General features: G+C 37.6%; 1 protein-coding gene across 1 annotated transcript in view; it reads left to right on the forward strand.

Moving 5' to 3' along the window:
• Positions 1-6,396, forward strand: part of LOC132665023 (glutamate decarboxylase 1-like) — a 67,274-nt gene extending 60,878 nt beyond the window's left edge. The window contains 5 exon segments of the mRNA XM_081790585.1: positions 2,036-2,143; positions 2,668-2,675; positions 3,526-3,588; positions 4,689-4,715; positions 6,231-6,396. Coding sequence (XP_081646711.1) covers positions 2,036-2,143; positions 2,668-2,675; positions 3,526-3,588; positions 4,689-4,715; positions 6,231-6,396 — 372 coding nt within the window.
• Positions 6,397-14,155: the final 7,759 nt, after the last annotated feature.

Raw genomic sequence — 14,155 nt, forward strand, 5'->3', positions numbered from 1 at the left:
TTATAGCTTTCCCCTGAACCAAACTGCCCTCCGCGAAAAATCTCTTGCATAATATCAGATGATGAAGTGGTTATCACAAGAAATTAGCCCATTGATACTTAATCATTCCTATTCTTACACGTTTCAAATGCTAACAATGTCTTTTCCAAATGAATCTTTGCTTAAAATTGTGAGAGTCGTTGGTTCTAACTACATATTCAAATAATTAAATTTGTTACATATATGTGTATATATAAATATACATATTATACATATGTACATATTACACACAATATACATATATATTTGCTGTAGAGAAAGGCACTGAAGGCATCGAAAAGGACAAGGAGTGAAAGAAACAAATTCTGCGGGAAGCAAGTTTTGGTTTCAACATAAAGTGTGGCCTCTTGGGGCTCTTAGCACCCCCTTTTACTCAGTTGTGTTTACCTTGTACTTGCATCGAGAGTCCCTGAGCTCCCACATACCATAGGACCAGTGGGGTTCTGTGCTCATGGAACATTGCAAATGCTGTGCATGAAGGGGATGGCAGACAGGGAAGTTCCATGTATCTCCTTAGCTTACATGCACGACCCATTGTCTCCTTAGGGACCCTTGACTTACTTTACTTACAAATACAAGTCCAAGGTAAAATGTTAAAGAATTTCAGGACAGCAATAGCGGAGAATTAAATTAAACGCCAAACCCTTCTGGAGTGTAGAGCCTGGGTGACTGCACAGGTTGTAAGCCCATGAAGCCAGCTCTGATTCCAAAGGCTTATGTATTGAGAATCCGCTAGAATAACTGTGAATGCATCTCAACTTGGGCAGTAGGTGTAAAGACCAAAGCAAAGAGATGAGTGAGGGAGCAATTTGAATAATGTGGGAGAGAATGACAGGGCCGGCAGAGCGGCAGTGGGTAGGTTAAGGTTTATTAGATTCTAATTACATTTTGAAGGTAAACATAATGAAATTTGCCAAAACATTAGATGTGGGGTATGAGAAAAAGGGGATGATCAAAGATATGAGAGCTTTAATGTTTTGGGTCTTAGTAACTAGAAGATCAAATTGACATATTATCGAGACTGGGAAGACTTTGGGAGAAACAAAATTGCGTAGAAAGATCAGGAGTTGACATGTCATTTTGAGAAGTTCATTAGTCATCTCAGTGGAGATTTGAATAAGCAGTTGAATATATATGTCTGAGGCTCAGAGATAAGGTCTCAGATGAAAATAAGTGGGAGAGTCACCCCCTGTATAGTGCTTAGTGCCACGAGACAAGCAGAAGTAACCACAGGCAAGCAGGTGGATGGAGACACAGACTTAGCAAGGTTTCTGTGCCTCGATTGCTCACTATATAGGGTTCTTCTAAGAGTAAGTTAAAACAAGTGTATAAAGCACTAAACTACATGCCTGGGATAGAGCAGAAGTTCAACAGCTGTTGACTTTTTTTGAGTTTGTTTATTCTGAGAGAGAGAAAAAGAGAGAGAAAGAGAAAGAGAGAGAATGAGCAGAGGAGGGGCAGAGAGAGAGAGAGGATCCCAAGCAGGCTCCACAATGTCAGCACAGAGCCAGATGAGGGGCTTTGTCTCACGAACGTGAGATCATGACCTGAGCCGAAGTCAGATGCTTAACCGACTGAGCCACCCAGGTGCCCCTGTTAATTTTTAAATACATTCTTCCTGTAAGTATGCCAAGGGCTTTATTTGTAGTATTTTCCCATTCTTTATTACATTACATATCATTTTTTAAAATTTGTTCTACATAGTAGACAGATGAAAATTACATGTCAAAATATTTAGAGAACACTTGTAGATCTAGGCAACTGAAGTGTAGAAAGCTAAGTAACTGGCCTTAAGTTCATGGACAGTAGGGCATCAAAGTGGGATGATGATCTGGAAATAAAAAGGAAGTGATAATGGAGGACACCTACTGGTAGGAAGATGATAATCACATTATTTATTTCAATAAGTACATTTAATTAATGTAAATCAATTTCAATGTAATTTAAAGGAACTTACATGAATGGAAATTTTATTTTGATTTTTTTTTAATTACAGGGAACCTGTGGCTTTGAGGCACAGATCAGCCGACACACGGAACTTGCAAAATACTTCTGTAAGGTTTTAAAGAAAAAAGATAACTTTAAGCTCGTGTTTGATGCAGAGGTAAAGATGCCTTTTTTTAAAGTTTTTGATAGTTTAATGGATTTATACTTTTCTTGCTGAGTATTCTTACCTGAATCTTACCTGAGATCATTTTAAAAGTATACTTAACGATTATCATAAGTATGTTGTTTTATCTAAATGGAAATCATTTAGGTTTTAAAACCTTTTTCATATAAGTTCTATGTCTTACAAGCCAAAGGTCCAAAAGACTTATCTGGTGGTTATATTCAATATTTTCATTTTTAGGACAATTAAAACTATTTGGTTATAATTGCTTTTCTGATTTCTCTGGCACAGAATAAGAGTTATGTAATTGTTCCTAGCTTTTTTCTTGTATGTTACAATATGCAGTTGGGTTTCTGGACAATAGATGATATGAGAGAAAGTGGACTTTAAATTATGATAATCTTTGGTAGATCATTATTATCAATACACTAAGGGGACGTTAATGAAAAAACAGATTTTTGCCAGCATTATGGCCATTTTCCTCTCTAAGTCCTAGTCAACCATCCATTGGCTTGAAGCCATGCGAGTAAGAGCAAATGTTTAGAAACAAACGTGCTTGGTCTGTCTTCAAAATTGTCTCCCTCTGACAAAACTATGATCTTAATTTCTGTGAGTCTCTTGCAGTCTTAAGTGGAAATTGGAAGCAAAGAAGTCTGTTTGTTTTCAATACTACACATCCTCTAATAGTTTATTTCCTCTCCAAAATGAGCTTAAATTTAAGTCAAGTATTCTTATATTTTTAATCTATGTGAGAGGCGTCCAGACATTGAAGCCGGAAAACTTGAATTCATCTTGAAGGGCTAGCAGAGGTTAATTACATCTGTTAAAGATTTTGGAAACGAAAAGCCTCCTATCTGTCCCCACAGCCACTGCTTTAGCGAAGTCTTCTCCATTCTCTCCTGACTTACTATAACAGTTTAGGATTCTAATATCTAATATTCCTCTCTCTTCACTTGTTCTCTCCTCTAATCCACTGTCCACATCTCAACCCAAAGGATCTTTCTCAAATATGAAACTGGAACTATCATTGTTTAGTTAAAATATTTTGAGGAATGGTCATGGAACAGATGACTGAAGATCTCTGAGAGAACTGATAGACCAGGTGAGAATGATCTAACTAGATCGGAAAATCATCTAGAATTGTGGTATGAGGGCTTTTTGAGAAAGAAAGCAAGGATCTGAGAGAGACTGGGCACTCTGTGAGGACAGTGACGACTTCTGTTGTCTCTGTCTAGTGCCTGATGTCTACTGGGCCCTTAAAAACTATTTTTAAAAATATTAACAATGAAATTCATTAAAATACCCCTGAAATACTTAAGGAATTAAGTAGAATTTTAAGGATATTTATAAAATCTTTATGTTTGGTTTAGCCTGAGGTTCACCAGTGTCTGCTTCTGGTATTTCCCACCAAGACTTAAACACATCCCACATCCCAGAAGGTTTTGAAAGAGATCAAGAACTCCAAAAGGTACATGCGCATGCGTGTGTGTGTGTTGTTTTAAATTTTAATAATGCCTTTTAAATACTGTGTCTGCATCCTTAGTTTGATTGGTTAGTATAAGTGGTCATGTGGTCCCAAGCCACTGATTTAATACTTGTATGGAGATGAGCTTAATCTCAACATATCAGCCATTTTGCAAATTAATCCAGTCATAATTTATATAATTGAAAAATATTAATTAAGTTCTCAATATGCAACAGGCTGAGTTTCCTACCCTTTGCTTAATCCATTCATCGGTTAATGTATGTCAGGTGTTCTAATAGGAGTTAGAGGTATAAAACGAAATGGACAGAATCCCCGTCCTAAATTGGCTAGAAAGCTTAGTAGGAGAAAAGACAAGAATAAAAATAATAACAATTCCTAACAGCAACAGAAGAGGTAGTTGGAGAAGTATTATAAAATTTGAGATACTTATCATAAGGTCATCTGAGCAAGAATAAGATTTTAGTAGAGAACAATGAACGATAATAGCTGAAAAAACAAATCCAAACAAACATCATAACAAGGGGGATTTTGTTCTTTACTTTAGTGATATATGTTAAAATGAAGAAGATCACCATTATATGTAACTTACCACATATATTTGTTGTAAGTTTTCAACCCATCTTAAGCAGACATCACATAAGCATGTTTTATTTTGAGTTATACTAACATCACAACCACTTCTCCTGGGTTAATGTGAGGTGCCCTAGGATAAACTGAACACTGTCTGATATCAGGGTTTAAGGGCTTCAACTTTAAAAAAAAGATGCTTATTTCTGTTCGGAGAGAAAGCACGTGCAAGTGGGGGAAGGGCAGAGAGAGAGGGAGAGAGATCATCTTCTAAAGATTTTTCTTTAATGTTTATTTATTTTTGAGAAAGAGACAAAGCACGAGTGGGAGTGGGGCAGAGAGGGAGGGAGACACGGAATCTGAAGCAGGCTCCAGCTCTGAGCTGTCAGCGCAGAGCCCGACGTAGGGCTCGAACTCACGAAGCGCGGGATCGTGACCTGAGCTGAAGTCGTACACTTAACAGACTGAGCCCCCCCAGGCACGCAGAGAGAGAGAGAATCTTAAACAGGCCCCGTGCTCATCTTGGAGCCCAACGTGGGGCTCAAACCCATGACCACGAGATCCTGACCTGAGCTGAAATCAAGTCTGGTGCTCAATAGACTGAGCCACCCAGGCACCCCAAGACCTTCAACTTTTTATATCATCAAAATTCCCCTGGGTTTGTGGGTTGTCAATTAAGCATCTGACTTTGGTTAAGGTCATGATCTCACTGTTCATGGGCTTGAACCCTGCGTCAGGCTCTTCGCTGTCATCAGGGAACCCTATTCAGATCCTCTGTCTCCCTCTCTGTCTGCCCCTCTCCTGCTCCCTATCTCTCAAAATTAAATATTTAAAAAGAGCACTCACGGGGCTTGTAAGCCCTAAGTGAAAATAAATATTTTTTTGGTTTTTTTTTTTTTTTTTTTGTTTTTTTTTTTTTTTTTGCTTCTCATATACCCCTTATTTAAATATTTTAGTTTGAGACAGGTATTAAGTGAAGCTCTTCATTCTTTCTTTTCTAGATATGTGTGATCTTCCACTCAGGCAATTACTACCGATTGAGAACTAGTGAGGCACGTATTTACACAGACTTGCAAGTGGGCTCCTGAGGTACACACAGCTCGTTTAGCAGACAGCTGACCCTCCTAGGGCTCTGTACATGCTCCTGGATGGAAGGCAAGGAGGAGACCACGAGACGATTCTTTAAATTATTGTCTGCAATCACTAATATCTATTATTTTATGATCATCTTGCTTGATTAAAATATTAAATAGGGAAGGACATTACATGAACATTATATATATGTTTGCCTCTGCACTGCCAGTGTATTAGACTTATGGGGAAGTTAAGTCACGGATGGCATCTGTAGCATTTCAAAAGTAAACTGTGTGCGGAAGCCGAAGTTACCAGCAGAGGAGCAGGTTAAGTAGTTAGAGAATGCCCTCTTCTGACTTTCCCGACTGTCAGTGCTACTTTGCCCTATAATAACAACGCAAGAGTGTATTAATGTGGTCCACCGCCACACGCATGCTGTCGTCTGAGGAGCCATACAAGACAATGACACTGACAGAATTTGTTTCTGTGCAATTTACAAAGAAACTATGCTTTGCTGCAAAACAGTGACCTTGCAGAAAAACTCAAGACGTGGTATAATCCTTCAAATGATGAAAGTCATAATACCAAAATATGCTACTATTTTTCCGTTTCCTACTTCATCTCACCTCTTTCTCAGGTACTTCTATTCGAATTGCCATATAAATGTAAGCAAAAATGTCACACCACCTTTTTTTAATGCATTCTAGCACACATCATTTTATGAGTTTGGTCATTGTCAATCACGGAGTAATGAGAGCCACAATATGAATATAGAACATGTTAGAGTTTTTTTTTTTTTTTTTCCTGTGCTAAGCCTCTTCTTAAAAATTATCCCTGATAGTTTAAATTGCCTGCAGTTTACTTGGAACTGATGATAGTCATGTAGCCATCTAGAATGTGGGAGGGCATATACTTATAAAACCACCTTTTAATAATATTTACATTTACACACAGATTGCTCCAAAGACAGTTGATAGAGAAAGCCACAGCCATGATAAGCTACCAGCCATGCGGAGACAAAGTAAATTTTTTTCGAATGGTCTTTTCCAACCCTGCCACCAGACGAGCAGATGTTGACTATCTTATTGATGCCATTGAAAGGCTTGGAAAGGATTTATGAGACTTCAGTGTGAGCTTGAATACAAGTGTGAATAGCCACTTTAAAAAAATCTTTTGCTGAAGATAACAAGAAAGGAATACCACAAATGTATCCTCTCTTTTAGAACTTTTGATTCTCTTTTATCCTTTGCTACTAAGATGATGAAAGAAAAGCCGGTTCACTGAAGATCACAGATGATTGATAGATAGATAGATAGATAGATAGATAGATAGATAGATAGATAGATTCAAGTTTGTTGATATATTTGTTATTTTCATTAGTTCAATCAAAACTATTGAAAATCTGTCAAATATCAGCTACTTCTCTTGGGGTGTTTACAGCACACTAGTAAGTAAGAAAGACAAAAGAAATCCCTCCTCTTGTAAAGAAAGACATTCCATTGTGGACATTCCGTACCTTAGCATATATTTACATGCTTGAATTAATTGGATAAAGCCTTCCTGAATGGAAGTCATTTTCAATATCATGTGGTAGTATTCTGTCTCCATAAAAAATAAAATGAAACATACCATGTTTCTTTCCCCTTTTCAAACAAATCAGGTGAATAAAATGGTCTCTATTTTGGAGCCAAGAGTCAGGAATGACAGAGGCTGAGATATCTCCCTTTTGATCCTTGCCTTTTTATTTAGAAGGGACTGTGGGCCTACCATGTTTCTGTGCAATAATTTAATTCATTTCTTTTACGCAACACCATTTAAAAAAATATATTTATTTTTGAGAGAGCACAAAGAGGGGGGGGGGCAGAGAGAGGGGGGCAGAGGATCTGAAGAGGGCTCTGCGCTGACAAGCTGAGAGCAGCCAGCTAATGTGGGGCTTGAACTCACGAACTGAGAGATCATGACCTGAGCTGAAGTCGGACGCTCAACCAACTGAGCCACCCAGGTGTCCCTCTGCGACACCATTTTTAATGTCTTTAAAGATCAATTGCAGCTCATCTTTTACAGTTCTCCAAAAGTGTATCAGCCATATTTCATAAAATGGAATCAGGCAGCTCCATATTGATGATATCATTAGCGTTTTTCAGCTCCATTTTTGAGATAATAATAGCTAACATTAATTGAGCACTTACTGTATATCAGATGGTATGCTACGCATTTCAACTTGCCCAGTCTCATTTAGTTCTCCATTAATGCTATGGTTTAAGTGATTTATTATCTCCAATTCACAAATGAGAAGACAGAGATTTAAAGAGTTTAAATAATGTGTTTAACATCATGCTGCTGCTAAGTAATGAAACCAAAATTTGAAGCTAGGTAGTAGGTCTCTTCTCAAGTGTGCGTGACGAAGAATCTGGCAAATGCCTTGCTGCAATTAACATTCACTACCGACCAGTCGAATGCTTTGTCAAATCACTTGACTTAAGCAGTTCTCTTTGCTCTTCTCTGAAGGAATAATAATGATGCCCATGCTACAGGTTTTCATCAGAATAAAATGGTTATGTCAAATATTTTTTAAAATCGTGTTAGATTTTTTCTTTTACAAAGTGTACATGTATCAAACCACCGTGATGTACACTTTAAATATCTTATGATTTTGTCAATCATACCACAATAAGGCTGAAAAAATAAAAAGATTTTCTCAATATAGAAAGAAAAATCAAAAGATTCTGTAACTTCAAAGGAAGCTGAAAACTTAAAACTTAATATCACGTACTGGGAAAAGTAGAGGGAAATACAGGGTTGAATCTGGAGAAAAATATAAAGAGGGAAAAAGCTTAATGTTGTATACATGTAACTCCTTCTTTATAGCCTGTTGACAGTTTGCTTTCCTCCAGTAGACAAAGAAGAAGCTGGACCCAGTAAGAGACCCACAGCCTTGGTTGTGTATAGGCTCGGTGCATAATTAATGTTTGCATGGCATATCTGATTTTTTACTATGTCAAATAGAACCAGAGATTTAAAAATATATACTAAGTAAAAATAAAGTTCCATAACATTGTTTGTCTCTTCATTAATCATTCAGGGTTTCAATCAAATACTGTCACGTTTCTTTATTACAGAGGACATTGTACCCTTCTGGTTTCCAAGCTGTGTAGTGTTCATGCAAGTGAAATGTGTAAGAACTTCTATATTTTAGAAATAAAAACACATGAATTGAGATAGATATTCTTTTCAATTGTTTTTCTACCAAATAAATAAGACATTTCAGTCCAAAGTTTTTCTCAGAGGAAACATAAAATTGATTATGCTACAGACTTTGATAGGCTATGTCTTTGTGAAGTATAGGGGATGGCAGTTTAATTATCTAAGTGCAATGTATCCCTTGATAAGAATTACTGCTCTAGACAGGAGGGTTTGTTCCAAATGTGATCTGGTTTGTCAGGCTTGGAAACATAAATCTGCTTCTTCCCTATGCATTATGCATGATTGCCTATCATTACATAAAGGTTATCAAAGAGAGATTCAACTTTTCCTTATCCAAAGTGTGCCTCAACTTTCTTTGTCCCTGTATTCACGATTGTAGACACTGGTTTTGTTTCTTTTTAATTTTTTTAAATGTTTATTATTTATTTTTGAGAGAGAGAGAGAGAGAGAGTAAGCTGAGGAGCTGTCAGCACAGAGCCTGACGTGGGGCTGGAACTCACAAACTGTGAGATCATGACCTGAGCCGAAGTCGGATGCTTAACTGACTAAGCCACCCAAATGCCCCTGGTTTTATTTCTTAATAAACACTTGAAAATAAGAACATAGTAAATCATAATACTATTTCAATATAATATGCACATCGTGTGGGTTATATGAAGAGTTACAACAGTGCTTTCTTCCAATAGCAATTCTATGAATTAAGAAATATCTTTTGTAGAGTTTCGAGAAATCTACAGTCTGATTTATTCAGTAGTGCCCTGTTAATAACAACTAACCTAGTAAGAATTGTTCTATCTATTATTTTGAGGTATGCAGCATTTTTGATGATTTGGATATCTATTTTACACCGTGTTGAAAACTTGTGACATTTAAATTAAAGAAAGGATAACATTCATTAACCTATGTCACCCCCAACCTCCTTGACCTCTGATTATTTTTTATTTTATGGCCAATCAAAATTATTTTAGTCATAGAACACTTAACCATTTTTCCCACAGCTATGTTCCCTCAAACAAGCATCTGGCATTAGCCTTGAATTACATGAAATAATGTGTGACTTTGCCTTCCATAACTTACAGAAATTTTATAGAAAGAGCCCCTTTCTTGCTGCTAAGAGATTTAGTTTAACATGAAATTTGTTTTTTTATTTATTTATTATTTATTTATTTATTTATTTATTTATTTAATGTTTATTTTTGAGAGAGAGAGAGACAGAGAGACAGAGAGGCAGAGACAGAGACAGAGTGCGAGCAGGGGAGGTGCAGAGACAGAGGGAGACACAGAATCCAAAGCAGGCTCCAGGCTCTAAGCTGTCAGCATAGAGCTGGACACAGGGCTTGAACTCAGGGACCATGAAATTATGACCTGAGCCAAAGTCTGACACTCAACCGACTGAGCCACCCAGGAAACCCTAACATGAAATCCTTAAAGGAATATTACCAAGTTGATTTTTTGAACTTTTACCAAACATAATATATTTTCAACACAATGAATGACATTCATTTAACCAACAGAGATGCCTACCAGAGAGCCTGTTTCTCTAGAATTTAGGGTACAGTGGGGTAGACCAAAAAAAGAAGTTAATGTATTTCTTACAATTGCATTTTCAATTCAAAGTGCTGCTATAGACTTGTGCATAACATATAGGCATTTATTCTGATGACAGTTTCAAGGATGTGTTAGAGGAGGCACAAGCCTTGAGCTCAGAACCCTAAAGACTATTGCAATAATCTAAGGAAGGGTAAGGGCCTATCAGTGCCAACCAATAGGGAATTAAGAGCTATTTAGGAAGTAAAATGGCCAAAATGCATTGGGAACAGAAAAGTTCAAAGAGCCTGAAAGGTTCAAACGTTCAAAGAAAAGCTCAAAGTTCAAAAGTTTAATTTCTAGCTTGAGAGACAGCTTAGATCTTAGTAGCACAGAAATCCAGAAGGGAGAGCCTTATTAGTGCGATGTCAGTGGTCTATTTATCTTGCATACTGTAAACAAACCAGAACTTACCGATTTAGAGAGCTTAGCTCTCTAGAAAATACCACATAAACTGTGTACCTGAGTATAAAGTGGAGATGGTTCATGACTGAACAAGCTCCCTTCTGTGTAATTAATGTAGAAGCATACATTACTTAGAGACTTGGTACGTTAGTGTAGGTCACAAAGCATCCTGAACCAGCATGAAGGGATCTAGGGAACCATCTGACAATTCCATACCTCTTCCTACTTTGTGCTTCACAATTACTTCCGTCCTCAAGATTCTTAGCACAGCTTCACACTGGACAAGATCTTGGGTTCCTCTGAGTCTCATTTGACAGTCGGATCCCTTGATTTATCTCGGTGATGATCTGGACCAGGAAACTGAGAAGGAATATTTGAAGACTCTGGTCTAGTTAACTCTTACCTATTTCCAGGCAAGGCCCGCAGGTGTGGGCCTGGAACAGGGAAAAAGCACGGAAGCCCTAGGTTAAGTATGAACAATCTCTGTTGCTGAATCAGGTTGCTCGATACCCTTGCCTTCTTCCGCTTTCTGTCCGCCCTTGGTTTCAGCCCAGTTGGTCCTTTAATGACCCTTGATGAAGGGCCAAGGCTTTGGAATGTTTTTTCCCCTCTCCCCCTCAAATGTTTGAGTTTGACATTAGTCCTCCATCTAGGACTCAGCTTTTAGTGTTCATTCTTATCAACCAGTCCCTTGCTTTTCCTCATGGGCTGTTGTCAGACCCTTACCCCCCAGCCCATGATGTGGAGTGAGGAGTGTGGAGGACCAACCCCAGCCAGTATCTGTGCCTCATCTGTCGCCTTCATCGTTCGCTTTCATTTGGATGGTGCCTGACGCTTTCCCTCCAAAGTGCACCTATCCTGCAAGATTCAACCCAAGGTACTTCCTCCTAAGTCTTGCCCCTAGTCCAAAGCCCAGTATGGAATGTGACTACAAACTCAACAAATATTTTACAAGAATATCGGAACTTATTCCTCCAATCCCATGTGAGAGGTCGTATCTCTAGCTCCCCATTATAGTTTTCCTTTCACAAATAAAGTAGTTAATGGACATTAAATCTTTTTGATCTTCACTACCATGTGGGATGTCTTCTGACCTAGAAAACAATTTTGCAAGAAGCTTCCTTGATATGGTGATGATAGCAGCTATGCCAATGTTGTTTAAATTACAAATAGGAATAATGGATATCCCATTAAGACATACCTATATATTCTCAAATCAGTGAACCATTTCTAAAGAACACAGATATGCCTTAATTTCTGCACCTCATTGGGTATCATAGTCTTATGATCTCTTGACTTCCACCCAGCATTCTAAAATTTCTTGTTAACAGTACCTTTTAATTTTCTTTAAAATTAAGTTTGGTACAACTAACTGCAAACCTTGCCATGTTTTTAATTATAAAATAATGAAATTAGCTTTGGTAAATAAAGTATAACAGAACTGTAGGCTACAGTTCCTTGAGAAGCTGTGTATATTTTTGCTATTTTTACTTTTATTTTTTTAAATCTAATTGAGTTCTACAACTGCCTGTTTAAATCACTGGTAAATTACATTATGCAAATCCTATGAGACTACATCGAAATAAAACGGTTTTGTATAGCAAAGGAAAACAGCAAAATACAAAGGCAACCTACTGAATGGGAGAAGATACCTGCAAATGATGTATCTGATAAGAAGTTACTATTCAAAACATATAAAGAACTTGTGCAACTCAACACCAAAAAACCTAAACAATCTGATTAAAAAATTGGCAGAGGACCTGAATAGACATTTTTCCAAAGAAGACACACAGATGGCCAGCAGACACATGAAAAGATGCTCAACATCACTCATGATCAGGGAAGCGCAAATCAAAACCACAATGAAATATCACCTTACACCTGTAAGAACAGCTAAAATAAAAAATGCAAGCAACAACAAGTGTTGGCAAGGATGTGGAGAAAAAGGAACCCTTGTGCATTGTTGGTGGGAATGTAAATTGGTATAACCACTGTTGAAAACAGTATGGAGGCTACTTAAAAAAAATTAAAAATAGAAATAACATATGATCCTGTAAATCCACTATTGGGTATTTACCTAAATAAAATGGAAACACTAATTCAAAAAGATACATGCACCCCTATATTTACTGTAGCATTATTGATAATAGCCAAGATATGGAAGCAACCTGAGGGTCTGTCGATAGATGAATGGATAAGGAAGATGTGGTGTGTATAATCGCGCCCAGGAGGTTCATCTCGTTAAGCATCTGACTCTTGATCCCAACTTGGGTCTTGATCTCAGGGTTGTGAGTTCAAGCCCCACATCAGGCTTCACATCCATCTTAAGTGGGCCTGAAGCCTACTTAAAAAAACAAAAAACAAAGATGAGATCATGCCATTTGAAACAGCATCGATTGACCTGGAGGGTATTATGCTAAGTGAAGTAAGTCAGACCGAGAAAGTCAAATACCATGTGATTTCACTAATATGTGGAGTCTATAAAAACAGAACACCAAATGAATAAAACAAAAAGCAGAATCAGACCCATAAATACAAAGAACAAACTGGTAGTTGCTGCAAAGAAGGAGGCTGAGGGTTGGGCAAAATTGGTGAAGGAGAGTGAGAGATACAGGCTTCCAGTTAGGGAATGAATAAGTCATGGGGATAAAAGGCACAGCAAAAGGAATATAGTCAAGGATATTGAAATAGCAATGTATGATGTATGGGGACAGACGGTAGCAACACTTGCGGAGAACAGAGCATAACATGAACTTACGGAATCACTGAGTTTTACACCAGGAACTAATGTAACATTGTGTGTCAACTATATGCAAATTTAAAAAAATCCTTTGTGACCATTTGATGAAAATGTGATAAGGGCTAACAGTAACACCTAATCTTTGATAGCTGTTTTCCAGTTTAAAATCACCTTGGCATAATTTATTGTATTGCAGCTGATCCTGTTTTCTAAAGAAGGCACGGTCGCAGACTCTAAAGAGGTTAAGAGCATGGATGCCGAAACCAGATTTCCTGGGACCAAATCCTAGCTCTGCCCCTTATGAGCAAGGCAAATCAGGCAAGTTCCCTGCTGTTCACTTTCCCCATCTCTATACTAAGTACTGACGGTACTTCCTCACAGGTTGTATGAGAATTAAATTAATCAGTTTGCATATGTTGCATTCTTTAAATACTTCCTGGAATGTCATAAGCCCTCAAAACATGTTAATATTATTGATACCACAAACACAGGCTTTACAGGTGGTTTTTTTTGTTTGTTCTTTTAGGTAGGTTTCACACTCACTATTTTGCTTCAAATCTCATAGTCTTTCTAGTTCGCCATTCTGCCTTTCTGTGTGCAAAGATTTGGGTTAAAGGCATGATGTGGAACAAATAGTCTATAGTTGGGCTTGGAAGCCTAGTGGAAACTTGACAGATGGCAATGTCAGGAAAGGTATGACCTGGAACAGTCTAAAGAAGAAAGATGTAAAGATTATAAATCTGTTACTTAAGTGAAAGGTAGTTCAAATAATTCAACAACACCCCTAAAATTGAAACACTTCTCATCGTACTCTGGTGCAAAGAACAACACCTTTCTGATAAAACGACCTGACTTTATCAGAAAATGTAACATTAATCTAGAAGGAAGACCTATATCCTTATCTGGGGAAGAAATTTTACATGGATTTCAGCCTGAACTATCC

This window comes from Panthera onca, chromosome D3 (genome assembly GCF_046562875.1).
Source record: "Panthera onca isolate mPanOnc1 chromosome D3, mPanOnc1 haplotype 2, whole genome shotgun sequence".
NCBI classification, from domain to species: Eukaryota; Metazoa; Chordata; class Mammalia; order Carnivora; family Felidae; genus Panthera; species Panthera onca.